The 14,854-nt window shown below is 31.4% G+C and overlaps 1 protein-coding gene across 2 annotated transcripts in view; it reads left to right on the top strand.

Moving 5' to 3' along the window:
• Window positions 1–13,894, top strand: part of Depdc1 (DEP domain containing 1) — a 19,001-nt gene extending 5,107 nt beyond the window's left edge. The window contains exons 3-12 of one of the 2 annotated variants that reach the window (XM_048814041.1): window positions 880–1,036; window positions 1,950–2,068; window positions 2,471–2,601; window positions 3,496–3,543; window positions 6,077–6,217; window positions 7,831–8,685; window positions 9,122–9,294; window positions 10,965–11,141; window positions 12,067–12,252; window positions 12,960–13,894. In XM_048814041.1, coding sequence (XP_048669998.1) covers window positions 880–1,036; window positions 1,950–2,068; window positions 2,471–2,601; window positions 3,496–3,543; window positions 6,077–6,217; window positions 7,831–8,685; window positions 9,122–9,294; window positions 10,965–11,141; window positions 12,067–12,252; window positions 12,960–13,100 — 2,128 coding nt within the window. In that variant the 3' untranslated portion in view covers window positions 13,101–13,894. The remainder of the gene's footprint in view (window positions 1–879; window positions 1,037–1,949; window positions 2,069–2,470; window positions 2,602–3,495; window positions 3,544–6,076; window positions 6,218–7,830; window positions 8,686–9,121; window positions 9,295–10,964; window positions 11,142–12,066; window positions 12,253–12,959) is intronic. The other variant, XM_048814042.1, reaches the window with a different exon arrangement.
• Window positions 13,895–14,854: the final 960 nt, after the last annotated feature.

Raw genomic sequence — 14,854 nt, 5'->3', positions numbered from 1 at the left:
AAAAAAAAAAAAAAAAAAAAAAATGAAAAGGGCTGGGGATGTAGCTCAGTGGTAAAGCACCTCTGGGTTCAATCTCCAGTATTGCCACCCCCTGCCCCCTGCAAAAAAAAAGAAAGTATTTGTATGACAGTAGAGTAAGAAAGAACTTCTAATGTCTCTAAAAAGATATGTATAAATTTGATGTATAATAAGAGAAACCATGAGTTGAAAAAAATACCAGACCAGAGACCACATATTGTTCAGACATATCTTGAAAATATAAAACATGGACACTAACTATAGATTTATGATTTCCTTTATGCAAGGGAGGAGAAAAAAATGGAGTATGCAAAGATTTTTCTTTTACTTTAAAAAGAAAGATAGTGAAATCTTAATCAAAATGTCAATGATTGTATCACTTGATAGTTAACATGTGAATGTTGACTTATGTTCTGGACTTTTTTACATCTTGGAAATATTTTATGTTAAAATGAAAGGAGGAAAAACAACATTATAACCAAAAGGAGCAAGAAACTAAATTTGGGAAATTAGGATAAACAGGCAAAAGTCATAAAATATATACAAACTAAATAACTTATCAAAGGAGTTTAGAAAATTTTTGCATTATAGAACTATTTTGTGTGTAAGAAATACTTCTCCAACAAAAGTGATTATAATAGTAACCCTGAATTGTCCATAAATAAAATTAAAATGTGCACCATATACTAAAGAAAGCAAGAATCTATTAAAATATTTTTTAAAGTATAAAAGGAAAATTAATTCATGTAGAATCTTCATTCCTTAGTGATATAAGCAAATCAGGGTCTTTGTGTGAGTTTTAAATTAGGATATAAAAATTAGTTTCTCATATCGTTTAATTGCATATTATTTTTAAACCAGATTTCCTGCAACTTCACCACTTAAAACTCTTCCACGAAGACATCCAGAATTGAGGAAAAACAGCATAGAAAACTTTACAAAAGATAAAGATAGTGTTTTTAAATTAAGAAATTTATCTCGTAGAACTCCTAAGAAGCATGGATTACATTTCTCTCAGGTAAAATGCCATTTATTAATCACTATTTTTAATGTAAATACTGTGTGCTTAATAATAAGAGTATTAAAAGTAGTTGTGCTTTAATATTGAAGCCAATACAGAAATTTATCAATGTTATATTCTAAAACTATGTATGTGAATTTATTTCATTCACAGAAATAATGATAAAAATGACAGACATTGAAAATGATATTTATATAATTTAATAATGTTTTGTTAGATTATTTTTCTTTCTTCCCTGGTATGCTAATTAGCCTTACATCACTGTGACAGAATATCTGAGAGAATCAACTTAAATGGATGAGAGATTTATGTAGGCTCAGTTTCAGGGGTTTTAGTCCATGGTCAGTTGGCTCTCTCGCTTTGGAGTATGTTGAAAGACAATACGTCATCGTGGGAGATGTGTGGCAGAGGAAACTGCTCTCCTCATAGCAGCTGAGAATTAAAAGAGCAAGGAAAGGACAGGGTCCCAATATCCTCTTTAGAGGCACCCCACAATGACTTAACCTCCTTTCATTAGGCCCCAGCTCCTAAAGTTTCCACCACATCTCAGTAGTAGTGCCATAGGTTAGGGACCAAGTCTTCAATGCATGGACCTTTGGGGCACATTTAAGATCAAAACTATGTCACCACACAACTCCTCAACTAATCTCTCTTGCTCCTAGTAATGTAAGCAATACTTAGAAATAGTTGATTTTTTTTATGTTAATGGCAACTACAAAAACAAAAACTCTTTTTACCATATGCTATATTATTTCTTCAAGCAACACTTACATTGTAGCTCCATAATAGCCTTATACTTACATTGTAGCTCCATAATAGCCTAAAACTACTAAGTATTAAGAGTGGTACCTGTTCAATATTTCCTTACTTTGAGCATAACAAATTAAACAATAATACTTCTTTTTTTCAGGAAAATGCAGAGAAAAGGAATCATGAAATAATCATTGAAGATCAAGAAAACTCAACTGATAAGAGAGAAATAAGCCAGGAAGATATTGAAGAAGTTTGGAGATATAGTATTCTGATCTAGTAAGATAAAACTAAGCCAAAATCAAGTTTCTGAAACATTTTGATGATTCATTTGACATTTTCTAAAAATATATAAATGAATGAGAACAGATTAACTCTTAAAACTTAGAATTTAACTTTTGTATATGTTTCCTAATAAATGCTTTACCTTAGAAATAAAATACTTCCAGTATAAGTTGCTTTTTCTTTGAATTAAAGTCATGCCTATAGTTTATGTTCTACATTGGAATCCTTTGAATGTTATTAAGATAAATATATTTAAAATTAGATGTTACATATAAGCTTTGGGAGTTTGGTTAAGGAAAAAAAAAATATTCTGATGACTTTATTCTTTCCAGTCATACTCATATTCTATTTCTCTTATTTTATGGAGGAAAAAAAAGTTTTATTTTTTCTTTTCAGCCTGCAAACCATTTTAGGTGTGCCATCCCTAGAAGAACTGATAAATCCAAGCCAAGTAATTCCTCAATATATAATGTATAACATGACCAATACCAGTAAGCATGGAGTAGTTGTACTACAAGACAAATCAGGTTGGTATTAATAAAAGAAAAATGGAATCTTTCCTAACTTAGTAACAAAGAGCACAGCTATAGTGGAGAACAAAGAGACCCAAATTTAGAAAGTGGAATATTTTTATTAAGGGTCTATTATTTTATATACATGTTATAGTAGTTATATACATGTTATAGTAGTTATATACATGTTTTAGTAGTAACAGTGGAAAATTTTTTAAGTGAATATTATTCATGCTATTATAAGAAATTATTTAACTGCTAAGGTGAATTCATGCATGCATTTTTAAAATGACAGGTTAAGCATTTAAAAGGAAAAAATAATAAAAGCTGTTGATTTTCCACATTTATCTTGAGATATACAGTGTGCAAGGCATTGGGCTAATGATGAACAAGGAGCTAGGATTGTTGCTCAGTGGTAGAGTGCTTGCCTAGGACATGTGACGCACTAGGTTTGATCCTCAGCACACATAAAAATAATAAAATAAAGGTACTGTGTCCATCTACAACTAAAAAATATATTTTAAAATAATTAATGATGAACAGGATAGAAATGGTGACTGTTGAAAAGATTTTAAGCAAGCCTCATTGTACAGTACCCTAACAGTCAGATATAGTTCATTTCAGTCATAGGTCTCACCAAGTCAGTAGCATTCAAGCAGCATAGCAACAGATGGAACCAAACTAAGGATGAAAATGGTGGTGTAGTTAAAAATGAAGATTAAGAGCTTATGTCTAAACATATCCCCAAATAATTCTTAATTTGGGCTCAGCCAATTATTTTATGTATTGTAGACAGAGTCAAACTCAAGATCTCTATAACTTTTTCAAACTTAAGTGTGAAGTTCCAAAATATACTATCACAAAAATTATGTGATTTCCTAAATAATTTTTATTTTTTTGTGTGTCTAGATGACCTTCCTCACTGGGTATTATCTGCCATGAAGTGCCTAGCAAATTGTAAGTTAAATTATTCATATAAATATGTTTTATATCAATGGTATTTAACAAGAATCAAGGAATTTTTAAATAACTCATAAAAATCCTAATAAAATTAAAATAATGTTGTTTCTCTTGATGGTTAAGTGAAAACCTAGTAGAATCTATTACTTATGGAGCCTAAAGTAATGTTTTCCATGCAGAAAGTGATTTTATAAGCCCATCACTTATTGCTTAGTTCACATAAATCATAAAATCATAGGCTAGAGGATTTTAAAGGATTTTTAGGTAAAACCAGACTACAGTAATTACCTCAGTGAGAAGCCAGAGGGTTCAAATGGTCACTTGGAAGTAAAACAGCATGTAAGGTAGAAAAGATTCAATCAAAAATGAAGTTTCGTAAAGCCTACTTCATTCCTTTTTTCCTTGTATGTGGCTTCAATATTCAGGTGCTTTATTACATGCTACTAGTCCAAAGGATATATAATAGGACTTTTATGTTTATGAAAAAAAGATTTGTTGCTAATTCAGAAATAATATTTTATTATTTCAGTGATCAATCTTTTGCATAGTGATAGTGACAATTAATTTTCATAATTTAAGATCTTGATTAAGCCCTAATTGGTTTCAAAATAAATTTTGAAAAATTTTAAAGATATATGCTTCTAAATCATAAAAATTTAATTTTATGTTAGTAATTTTAGTTATAGATGTAGTACAGATTCTAGTTCTTATAAATTCAGTGTTTTTAAAAATTCTAATATGGTTTTATTAATGTTCAGGATAAGTATTTATTCCTTTGTTGTCCACTGGGTGTCAATGTGACAAAATAACAGAATAAATAGCAATGAAGTAAATAAGTTACGGAAACACTTTATGAAATTAAGGTAAAGATCCTTCCTGTTCATAAACTTCAAACTTAATTTCTATTTCAAGCTTCCTTACCTAATTCACTTCTCTCTCATTCTTGGCTCATGGTTGACAACTCAGATAAGCACATTGATAATGTCTCCTCTGACATCCATTTTTAGGGATTTCTTTTCTTTCATTTCCCAAGCATGTTATACTAAAATGATACCTAATATATAACTTACTGAAATTCAATTTAATAGCAGTGTATTTAGAGACAAAATTAAGAATTTTTACTTACTTATTATTTAATACCCCAGAGTAATTCTGTGAGATATAAGAATCAATAATCAATATTCTCAATTTTTTTCCCAGAGGAATAAAATCAAGACCCTCTGAGTTTTCTGGTAATGTGAAGGAGTTAGAGCTCAAACCTAAGTTCTCATAACTATAAATTCTTTATTATTTCCAATAAACATATGTTTTCTGTCCTAGAAAACATTCCAATAATAATGAAGCATATTCAGAATATTTCTTGTATCTTCCTTAAAAAAATTATCTATTTTGCAGTACATAAAATCCATGTTAGTCTTTAACCTATTTGTGTGTGTGTGTGTGTGTGTTTCTTAATCTTTTTTATTGTATGTGCTTATACTTGTTTGGTCATATAAAAGTTTGGAAACAGATATAAAAGATTATTTGGACTTAGGAAGAGAGATTTTAACTTGACAGATGGTCTAGTGACTTTAAAATCTGAATGCATATCATAGTCACTAGGGAGACTCTATAGAGATTCTGATTTGGTTGACTCAATAAATCAAGGATTTTTTCTTTCTTTTTTTTTTTTTTAACTATGCCCCACAATATACTTAAAATGAAGATTTCTGCGTCAGTGTTTGGAAACCACTAAATTTAATGAACCAGAAGCAAATATTTTTAGATCAGTATATTCCTAGATTCACCTCTGTGGATTCTGATCTGTGTACAGAAACTTGTATTTTTAATAAATGTATTGGATGATATATGTATCTATGAACCATACTTTAAATGTTATTAGACCTAAAAGTCCTGGGCCTTGTTTTCATTTTATATGCTATATGTTCTAATTCTAGCTTCACCATCAAGGGCTTTTTCATCTGAGGCAAGGTACTCTGAGCCTTAGTTTTCTTAATTGTAAAATGTGATCCAGTCTTATTTCTGAGGAAAACATTAATGAGTTGTCATAAAAACTCCCCTCATGATTTAAAAATATACTAAATTTTTTTCTTTTTTTATAACTTTTCAGGTATTAAAATAGTATTAAACTAAACTGCTGGGGCTGCAGCTCAGTGGCAGAGCACTTGCCTAGCATGTGTGAGGCACTGGGTTCGATCCTCAGCACCACATAAAAATAAAGAAATAAAATAAAGGCATGCTGTCCATCTACAACTAAAAAAAAAATTAAATAACTCCCTTATGCAATACAAGTATTATACTTTAATACGTATTTTTAAAATTGTATTTATTTCTTTTTATTTTTTTTAATATTTATTTTTTAGTTTTTGGTGGGCACAACATCTTTGTTTGTATGTGGTGCTGAGGATCGAACCCGGGCTGCACGCATGCCAGGCGAGCGCGCTACCACTTGAGCCACATCCCCAACCCCATAAAATTGTATTTAAATTAAAATATATTTTGATTATTTATTTTTCCTTCTATATTTTAGGGCCAAGAAGTAATGATACAAATAACCCAACTTATGTTGGGTTTGAGCGAGATGTATTCAGAACAATCGCAGATTATTTTCTAGATTTCCCTGAACCTCTACTTACATTTGAATATTATGAATTATTTGTGAACATTTTGGGTATGTATGGATTTTGCTAAAGTTTTCAAGTTTCTTAAAATTTAAAAGGTCTAAAAATACAGGTAACAAGGTGTAGTGGCACACCTCTGTTCCTAGCTACTCAGTAGGAGAAATGTTCAAACCCACGATCTTGAGGACAGTCTGGCTAATATAGCAAGACCCTGTCTCAAAAGAAAAAAAGAAAAGTCTATAGAAGCATGAGTAAATATGAAAGTAGTAGGCTATAATACTATGGTTGCTGTTTTGTTGTTTTCTAATTATTCAGATATTTTGTTCCAACACCAGGTGTCCTGACATCAATTTAGTGTCATACAATTCAATGTATTTCTAAAACTTTTGCTACCCAGAGTTAGCCTAAACCCCACAGGTTAAGGGTTCAGTTACATAAGAGTGTCCTCATTTCAGATGCCAGCAGCAAATGAGGTACCCAGGCTATCTGTTTCTCTCCAGCCAGCTATCAATTCAGGAGATCACTCAAACCCCTCTCAGGTTCAGTAATTCTCTACAACTCACAGAACTCAGGAAAGTACTTTACTTATGATTATCAGTTTGTTATAAAAGATAAGAACTCTGGAACAGCTAAAGGAAAGGGATGCAAATGGCAAGGTATGGAGTTGAACAGTGTCACAGAGCCTCTGTGCCCTCTCTGGGAAGACTATTTCACAGTACATCCATGTATTCACCAACCCATAAGTTTCATTAGTGTCATTGTTCCAGAGTTTTAATTGAAGTTTTATTTACTCAGGCATGATTGATTAAATCATGGACTTTTGGTCCTTCCCTTGTAGGTGGGGCTCAACATTCTGACCTTGAAGCATGGCCAGTCATAAGTTACATTAGCATAAATATGTTCCTTGTGAATAACAAAACTTTTATCACTCGGGTAATTCAAAGGTATTAGAAGCTCCATGTCAGGCATCAAGAATAAAAATATAGGTACAGTATCCCCTTTGTATCTCTGGTTTCCATATCCGTGGAGTCAACCAACCCAGGATTGGACATATTGAGAAAATTTATAATTAAAAAAGATTGCAGCTGTATTGAATATGTACAGACTTATTTTCCTTGTCATTATTCTTAAATAATATAGCATAACAATTCTTTTCATAGTATTAACATTGTGTTGAATCTTATATGAAATATAGAGGTTATTTAAAATATATGGGAGTATATGCCAGGTTATATACAAGTATTATACTATTTTATGTAAGAGACTTATGTAAGTACATTTTGGTGCCCATGGGCAATCCTAGAATGAGTTCCCCAAGGATACCAACAGATGACTGTAAATTTCTATTATACCATGGTTGTCTTGTAATTAAGAGGTTTCTGGTACTTCTAGAATGAGGGCAGATATTTTTAAATGAATTTTGACTTGATCCGTTTAATTAGGATGTTACTTATATCACACAAAAAAAGGGAAACCTCTAGTCAATCTTGCATGTTTATAACTGAATGTTGCATGTGTCCTATTTAAGTGCCTTCCACATTAAGCAGCTATTTGTACTATACTAACAACATGTACCATAGGGATGCTTTGTTTTTTAACTGTACTATTATTTTTGTTCACTGTCATACAGTTGCATCTTAATTTTTGTTTCATTTCCTGGTAGTTGTTTGTGGCTACGTCACAGTTTCAGATAGACCCAGTGGGATACATAAAATCCAAGATGATCCAGAGACTTCAAAAAAACCCCTTCACTTAAACAATCTGAATTCCTTCAAATCAACTGAATGTCTTCTTCTTAGTCTGCTTCACAAAGACAAAAACAAAGAAGAATCAGACTCTACTGAGAAACTACAGATAAGTGATCAAGGATTTCAAGAAAGATGTGCTAAGAAATTGCAGCTAGTTAATTTAAGAAAGAGAAGAGCCAGTGCCAATGACATAATGGGAGGAAGTTGTCATAATTTAATAGGCTTAAGTAGTATGCATGTTCTGGCCTCTAACATCAAACCAAGGTGCTCTTCTTTGGAGGGAATTATAGATATGCCTGAGAATTCAAATAAAAAGGTGTCTAGTACCTTCCATCAATCTGTTAAGAACATAGAAGGACAAAATAATAAACAATTTTTAGAGTCAGAGCTGAACCAGGAATTTTTATTGAATCTTCATTCAGAGGAAAGTGTTCAAAAACCACTCTGTGTTGGGTTTAAGAGAACTTCTACATTGACTATTCAAGACCAAGAAGAATTATGTAATGGAAAATGCAAGTCAAAACAACTTTGTAGATCTCAGAGTTTACTTTTAAGAAGTAGTACAAGACGGAGTAGTTATATCAATACACCAGTGGCTGAAATTATCATGAAACCAAATCTTGGAAAAGGGAGCACAAGTGTGCAAGGAGCTATGGACAGTGAACTCGGAGAGTCTAGTACCACAATCAATAAAAGACTTTGCAAAAGTACAATAGAACTTTCAGAAAATCCTTTACTTCCAGCTTCTTCTGTGTTGACTGGCACGCAAAGTAAGGTTGTTGCTTCCAGTGCATGCAAAATTAATTTTTTGTGTTTACTAACTCTGTATTTTGCTTATATTGCTCTTCTTCTCTGAAATTGCTTATTCTTTTTCCTCCAAAAGATATTATTGTAAAGGACTTTGTCATGACATAACCAAGATTTACTCAACCTTCTTAAAGCACTTACTTTCTTTTTCTTCAATTTTGCTTATTGTCACTTTCTTTTTAATAAGTGAAGAATTTTAATAATTAGAAATATGTAATGAGGAAAATAATGAGAATCTTGTTATATTTTTGAGGAATATGGAAATTTCTACATAGTCAAAAGAAATTAAATTCTAAGATATTATCTTAACCTCTTTTTATAACTATATATACTGGTAGTATGAAAGCAATTAGTATCATTGATGAACTTTTTTGGGGTGGGGGTGACTTTACCTTCTAGGTTTGCTGCAACCTCATTTAGAGAGAGTTGCCATCAATGCACTGCAGTTATGTTGTTTGTTACTTCCCCCACCAAATCGTAGACGGCTTCAACTTTTAATGCGCATGATTTCTCGAATGAGTCAAAATGTTGATATGCCCAAACTCCATGATGTAATGGGTACAAGATCACTGGTAAGTTTATTTCTTATGGAAATAATAAATTCTGGTTCGTAATTTGTTTTGTGAAAAAACAAATGAAAAAAGAAAACAATCTATCTTAAAGTACTACTCAAGTGAATTCTGATCTTGGAAGTTCTACATTCCTGAGTTAGAAAGACTTAGAAATTTAACTTTTCCTAGCAGCAAATATTTGTGTACTAATCTTTTTGCCCAGTCTGTTATACTTTTGTATCCTGGTGTTAATCTTGACAGAGGACTTTGCCTTCTCATGCATCCTATATAGCTTCCTAATGATAGATCTACAGTCAGATCACATTATGCTAGTTTGTGCCAATTCTTTTTGGTGAGAAAAGAAGAGGATGCTATATCATAGATAGTGTTTAACCCTTAAGGGTACTAGAGCTCTGTGAAAGTGGAGAACTAAAGATAAATCCATTTATAGTAAGTGTTTCAGAGTATGGTGGGAGGAAAGGTATATTTGATGAATTATGATAGCAAGTCATCATGGTAGAAAAAGTTGGGAAACATTATTATCAAGCAGTCTTAGGCTTCTTAGACAATGAGGATTGAGGCATTTATATACATATTATTGTTGAAAATGAATCTTTGAAATGATCTGTTGCCTCTAAGAATTGCTACTTTCTTAGGCTGCAGCTTGTCACAGTAAGAAATCTATAGCTATTCTCTGTTTTTCCACTCATTATAATGCCAGTTCTTTATAGTGGCAGACATAATATAAAGAAGGAGAACTATTCTTGAGTAATTATGGCACTATTAAGAAGAATAAGTTTTTAAGAGAAGATGTTTGAGAAACATTAAGTGAGAAGGACATAATTTTGGTTTTAAAATTATAAGACATTCAAGTAAAATTTATCCAGCAAAATATTGGGAATGTGAGCAAGGCGAACAAAAGGTCACGACAGAGGAAGTTTTTATTGAGTCATCCACATAGAGATGGTAATTGAAGATAATAAAAGAGGTTTAAGAATATAGAAAAGAGCAAAAAGCTGAGGACTGAGCCTTGGAACTAGAAAGAAAAACCATTCTGATTATTATAGAATGAGTGTGGGCATGTGTGTTAGTGGATTTATGTGGATACAAGTGAGAGTGATAAGTTTTGAAACAAAATTTATCTCAAGATATAAAGATTTCTACAACAGAACTGAAAAATGTGTGTATTAATTTGCTGTTTAAAGACTGATAGAATAAGCTTTAACAACTATTTTCCAGAGTTTTAAAAGATATAGTGCCAAGTTTGCAACCTCTGCTGAATATATATTCTGTGTGCGTGATATATTCTCCTGGTTTATATTTTTGTGAAATTAATTTAATGTGGTAAGTTCCTGTTTTCTAATAACTTTTTAAACAACATATCCATGTGGTATTGATAGAACCTGCAGTATTTACAGATATAATTGTGACAAAACTGAAGATAAACCTAAGCCTTATTATAGCCCTTTAGAATTATGTTAAGGAAATACTTAACAAGGACTTTAAAAAGGACTTAAACATATTAGAATTTTTACCTTTCTAATCGTAATAAATTACTATCCTCATTTTTAATGTGAAGTCTGCTTGTCACTTTATCTCAATATTTCACATAGTGCTGCCTGGAAATTACTGATATTCTAATTTATATGAAACCTTAAATTCTTAAATTCAAATTTTTTTGCTGTTTCTAGATGATACACACTTTTTCTCGGTGTGTGCTGTGCTGTGCCGAAGAAGTGGATCTTGATGAGCTTCTTGCTGCAAGATTAGTTTCTTTCTTAATGGATCATCATCAGGAAATTCTTCAAGTACCTTCTTACTTACAGACTGCAGTAGAGAAACATCTTGACTATTTAAAAAAGGGCCACGTAGGTATTTTTGAATCTTAAAAGTCTGTGCATTAGTCATTTGCACATGTCAAACTTATCTCAAACTAGCCCCATCAGAAAGGGAGATTTTATTAATGCATCTAAATAACTTCTAAAAGTCAGTAGTGTAGACATAGAACTAGGAATCTGTGCCCATCCTACCATCTCTTATTTACATTTCAGTCCTATTTTTGACAAATGCCTCTATCACATGATGGGGGATATGGCTGATTAAAGTTCGTGCATCACACCCTATGTTTGGAATACAAAGAAAAAGAGCCAACCCTCCACCCCCAATTTGAAAACTTCTGGGTTTGGACTCTCAATTGGCCCGATCCAGATTAAATATGCATTCTTTGGGTGATTGAGTATAAGTAAGATAGAAAGAGGGTCATATTCTAATTGGTTCTACATAGATTAGATCAGAATTTGTTTTTCAAAAAAGGTAGAGGGAACAGCATGGGAAGGAATTATTAAAAGAAAGAGAAAAGGCATACTGAGCAGCCAAAAACAACAGGTAACTGCTGTATTCAGCTTAGGCTGACCAGCACATGCATTTGTGCTTTCTCTCATTCTAATATTGTCCTGGCTTATGATAATTACAACCATTTCCTACAATTGCTTTCTGTTATCAATGGATGCCCATTAATATCATGCCCCTAAGCCTCAAAAACAGTAGGTGGATACTTTATTACTAAGTCATAATATTGATGTTTTATGCTGAATTATAAAACCCAGTAGGCTGTAGAACTAGAATTTTGATACTACTGACTCATCACTACTGCATAAAACAATTTTCTTAATGCATTGAATGATTGATAAGTAGCAAAATAAATCAGTACTAGATCTCATCAAAAGAATGCTTTACCAAATAAGGACATCAAAAATAATAGATTTTTTTACTATCTCATGTTGTTCACTACAGGTTAAAAATCCTGGAGATGGACTATTTGCTCCTTTGCCAACTTATTCTTATTGTAAACAAATTAGTGCTCAGGAGTTTGATGAACAAAAGGTTTCTACCTCTCAAGCAGCAATTGCAGAACTTTTAGAGAATATTATTAAAAATAAGAGTTTGCCTCTAAAAGAGAAAAGAAGAAAACTAAAACAGGTAAGAGAATGAGCAAGTGCTCAGTCATATTTGTAATATGCTGTAAGTTGTTGTCGTTTTATAACATTTAGAATCTAATTTCTTATTTCAATCATTTGGAACTTAAATTTTAAGTGTATAAGCTACATATTATGGTACGTTATATGTAAGCATTAAACTACTTCTAAAATATATCCTGAATCATAAATTTTAAAATATTAGCAATAATAACAGTACTCTCCTTGTTTCTGGTGTTTTGTGTAATTACAGCTGAAATTAGCCTAGAAAAGCAGTTATAAAATCTGGACATAGTTTGGGTGAGTCATCACTATCATTTAGAAACTCTAGCTTTAATCCAAACCCCAGTTGCTCCATAATTCTAGTAAGACTAATTCTAAGTTGGAAACACTCAAAGAAATGTGAACTATACCAGATCCCTGAGACCTTCATGGGCTTTCCAATTGAAAAGATCTGGAAATTAAGGGGAGAATTAGCAGTAAAAAAGAATCCTAGAATGTCATTGCCAACAGGGATCTAAAAGATCTTCTAGTGTACCTTTCACATATATGAAAAGAAAGGGAACAAGGAGCAAGGATAAAATGAAAGGCTATTGTCTCTGTAATCCATCTTTGAGAAATGCGCTAAATTCTTATCACAAATGTTGAGCTCTGGCATCAACTAGGGAAATAAGTGTTAAATACCTTCTAATTCCTCACCTTATTTTTAAGTTTCAGAAGGAATATCCTTTGATATATCAGAAAAGATTTCCAACCACAGAGAGTGAAGCAGCACTTTTTGGTGAGAAACCTACAATCAAGCAACCAATGTTGATTTTAAGAAAACCAAAGTTTCGTAGTCTAAGATACTAACTAAATTAAAAATTATCTAATACTTGTCGAACTTTGATAAATGAAGCCATATCTGTGAATCTAGCTATTAAAATGGGATTCTCTTATTAGTCAGGTTTCTCTTACGTAAACATGATGTGAGGATGTGCCAAATAGTTATCAATTTGAGACTGTGAAAGAGCTACTGAATCTCAACTGAGAAAGCATAATAATAGGCAATACCAAATATTTTAACCAGAAACAATCTTGTTTTGTAATGCTACTATCTGGAAAATCTGCAATGGTTATACTAAAATGTTATTTACTTGAATTTTGAAAACTGAGTTGTGTTTGTGTTCATCAAGATTAAGCTGTAACTGTTTCTAAAAGAAAACTTTAGAAAAAGAAAACTTATCTACGCATTTGTTTATGGATATTAGCTGAAGGAGTAGTTATTTAGGATTACTTCTTTGTTTCTAAGTATAAGAATGTGAAGAATATTTGAAAGTTCAATGAATTCTCAACTGCTAAATGTTGCACTTTTGTATATTCTTTTTCTACTTTGATCTATTTATATATATGTGTGTTGTTTAAATATAAATATGTTTATGTAAGATTTTGTTTCACTTTAACCATTATCCTCATTGCTTTATTCATTCATTTTTTTTCCATAAATATCTTTTGAATTTTTACATTTATAATCTACCAGAAGATGGAGATATATAAAAGTATAGGGCTATCGTGTTCATTCAGAATAGTATTCAGCAACTACTATATTCCTTTCATTGTTCCCTGAATGTGGAGGCAATGATGAATAAATCAATCTATTCCCTTTACGTATTTATTTTTTTTTAATCAAGGGAGAAACATATATCAGATACTTAAAAACAATACACTCACTAAAATCAAGCCATGAGGAATCCCATCCAAAGATTGATCTTTGTGATTATGAAACAATTCTCTAAGCTAGTGGTTTTTAAACTGGTGCAAATTGGAATCACTTGAGGCATTATAAAACAATCAGTATGTATAGAGTCTACTTTATATCAGTTAATTTTAAATTGCAGTGGGGTGATATAGACATTTCTATCTGATTCAGTGTTCAGCTAACTTTGAGAATTAGTGACCTAAATGCTTTTTATAAACATTTAAGTAAATGTCATGATGACAGCACAAGCTATATTTTTTCAATGGAAGAAAATGCCAAATATAAATGCCCTTCTTTTTAACACAAGGTTCTGCTTGATTACTTTATATAAATATGAAGTTGTTCTTCCTTTTTTTAAATTTAAAGATTATTAAGTATTCCTTAAGTGCACCATAAGACATAATATTATGTAATATACTCTTAATATTTAATGACTTCTGATTTTCCAATGTAATTTTATATTATTGTTATATAGAATGACTGTAATCCACTTAATGCTATTATTTTGTTTTATTAAAAATTTGGTCAGAAAATGATGAATATAACGTTAGCCCAGAAACCGTGGCTACTAAATTATTGAACCAAATTAAAATTAGAATTCTTTCCAAGGTACTTGTATGCTAAAACATTCCTGATCATGTGAATTATGTTGCAAATTAAGATAAAAATTATTGTGGATTTTGTAACAACTTTTGCTTTTCTATTTATTGACATTAAATATATAAATATAAAAAGCAGTAAACTTTCATTTGCATTAGTATGTATGCAATTGAGATCACAAAATAATTGGTATGACACTTTAATAACATGAAATCTGAAGTCAGATTTGAGATCTGCAGTGCTATTTACTAGCTAATAACCTCAGACG

Source organism: Marmota marmota, unplaced genomic scaffold, assembly GCF_001458135.2.
Source record: "Marmota marmota marmota unplaced genomic scaffold, marMar, whole genome shotgun sequence".
Taxonomy (NCBI): Eukaryota; Metazoa; Chordata; class Mammalia; order Rodentia; family Sciuridae; genus Marmota; species Marmota marmota.
Note: the sequence above shows the minus strand (reverse complement) of the source record. Positions and strands in the feature narration are given on the sequence as shown.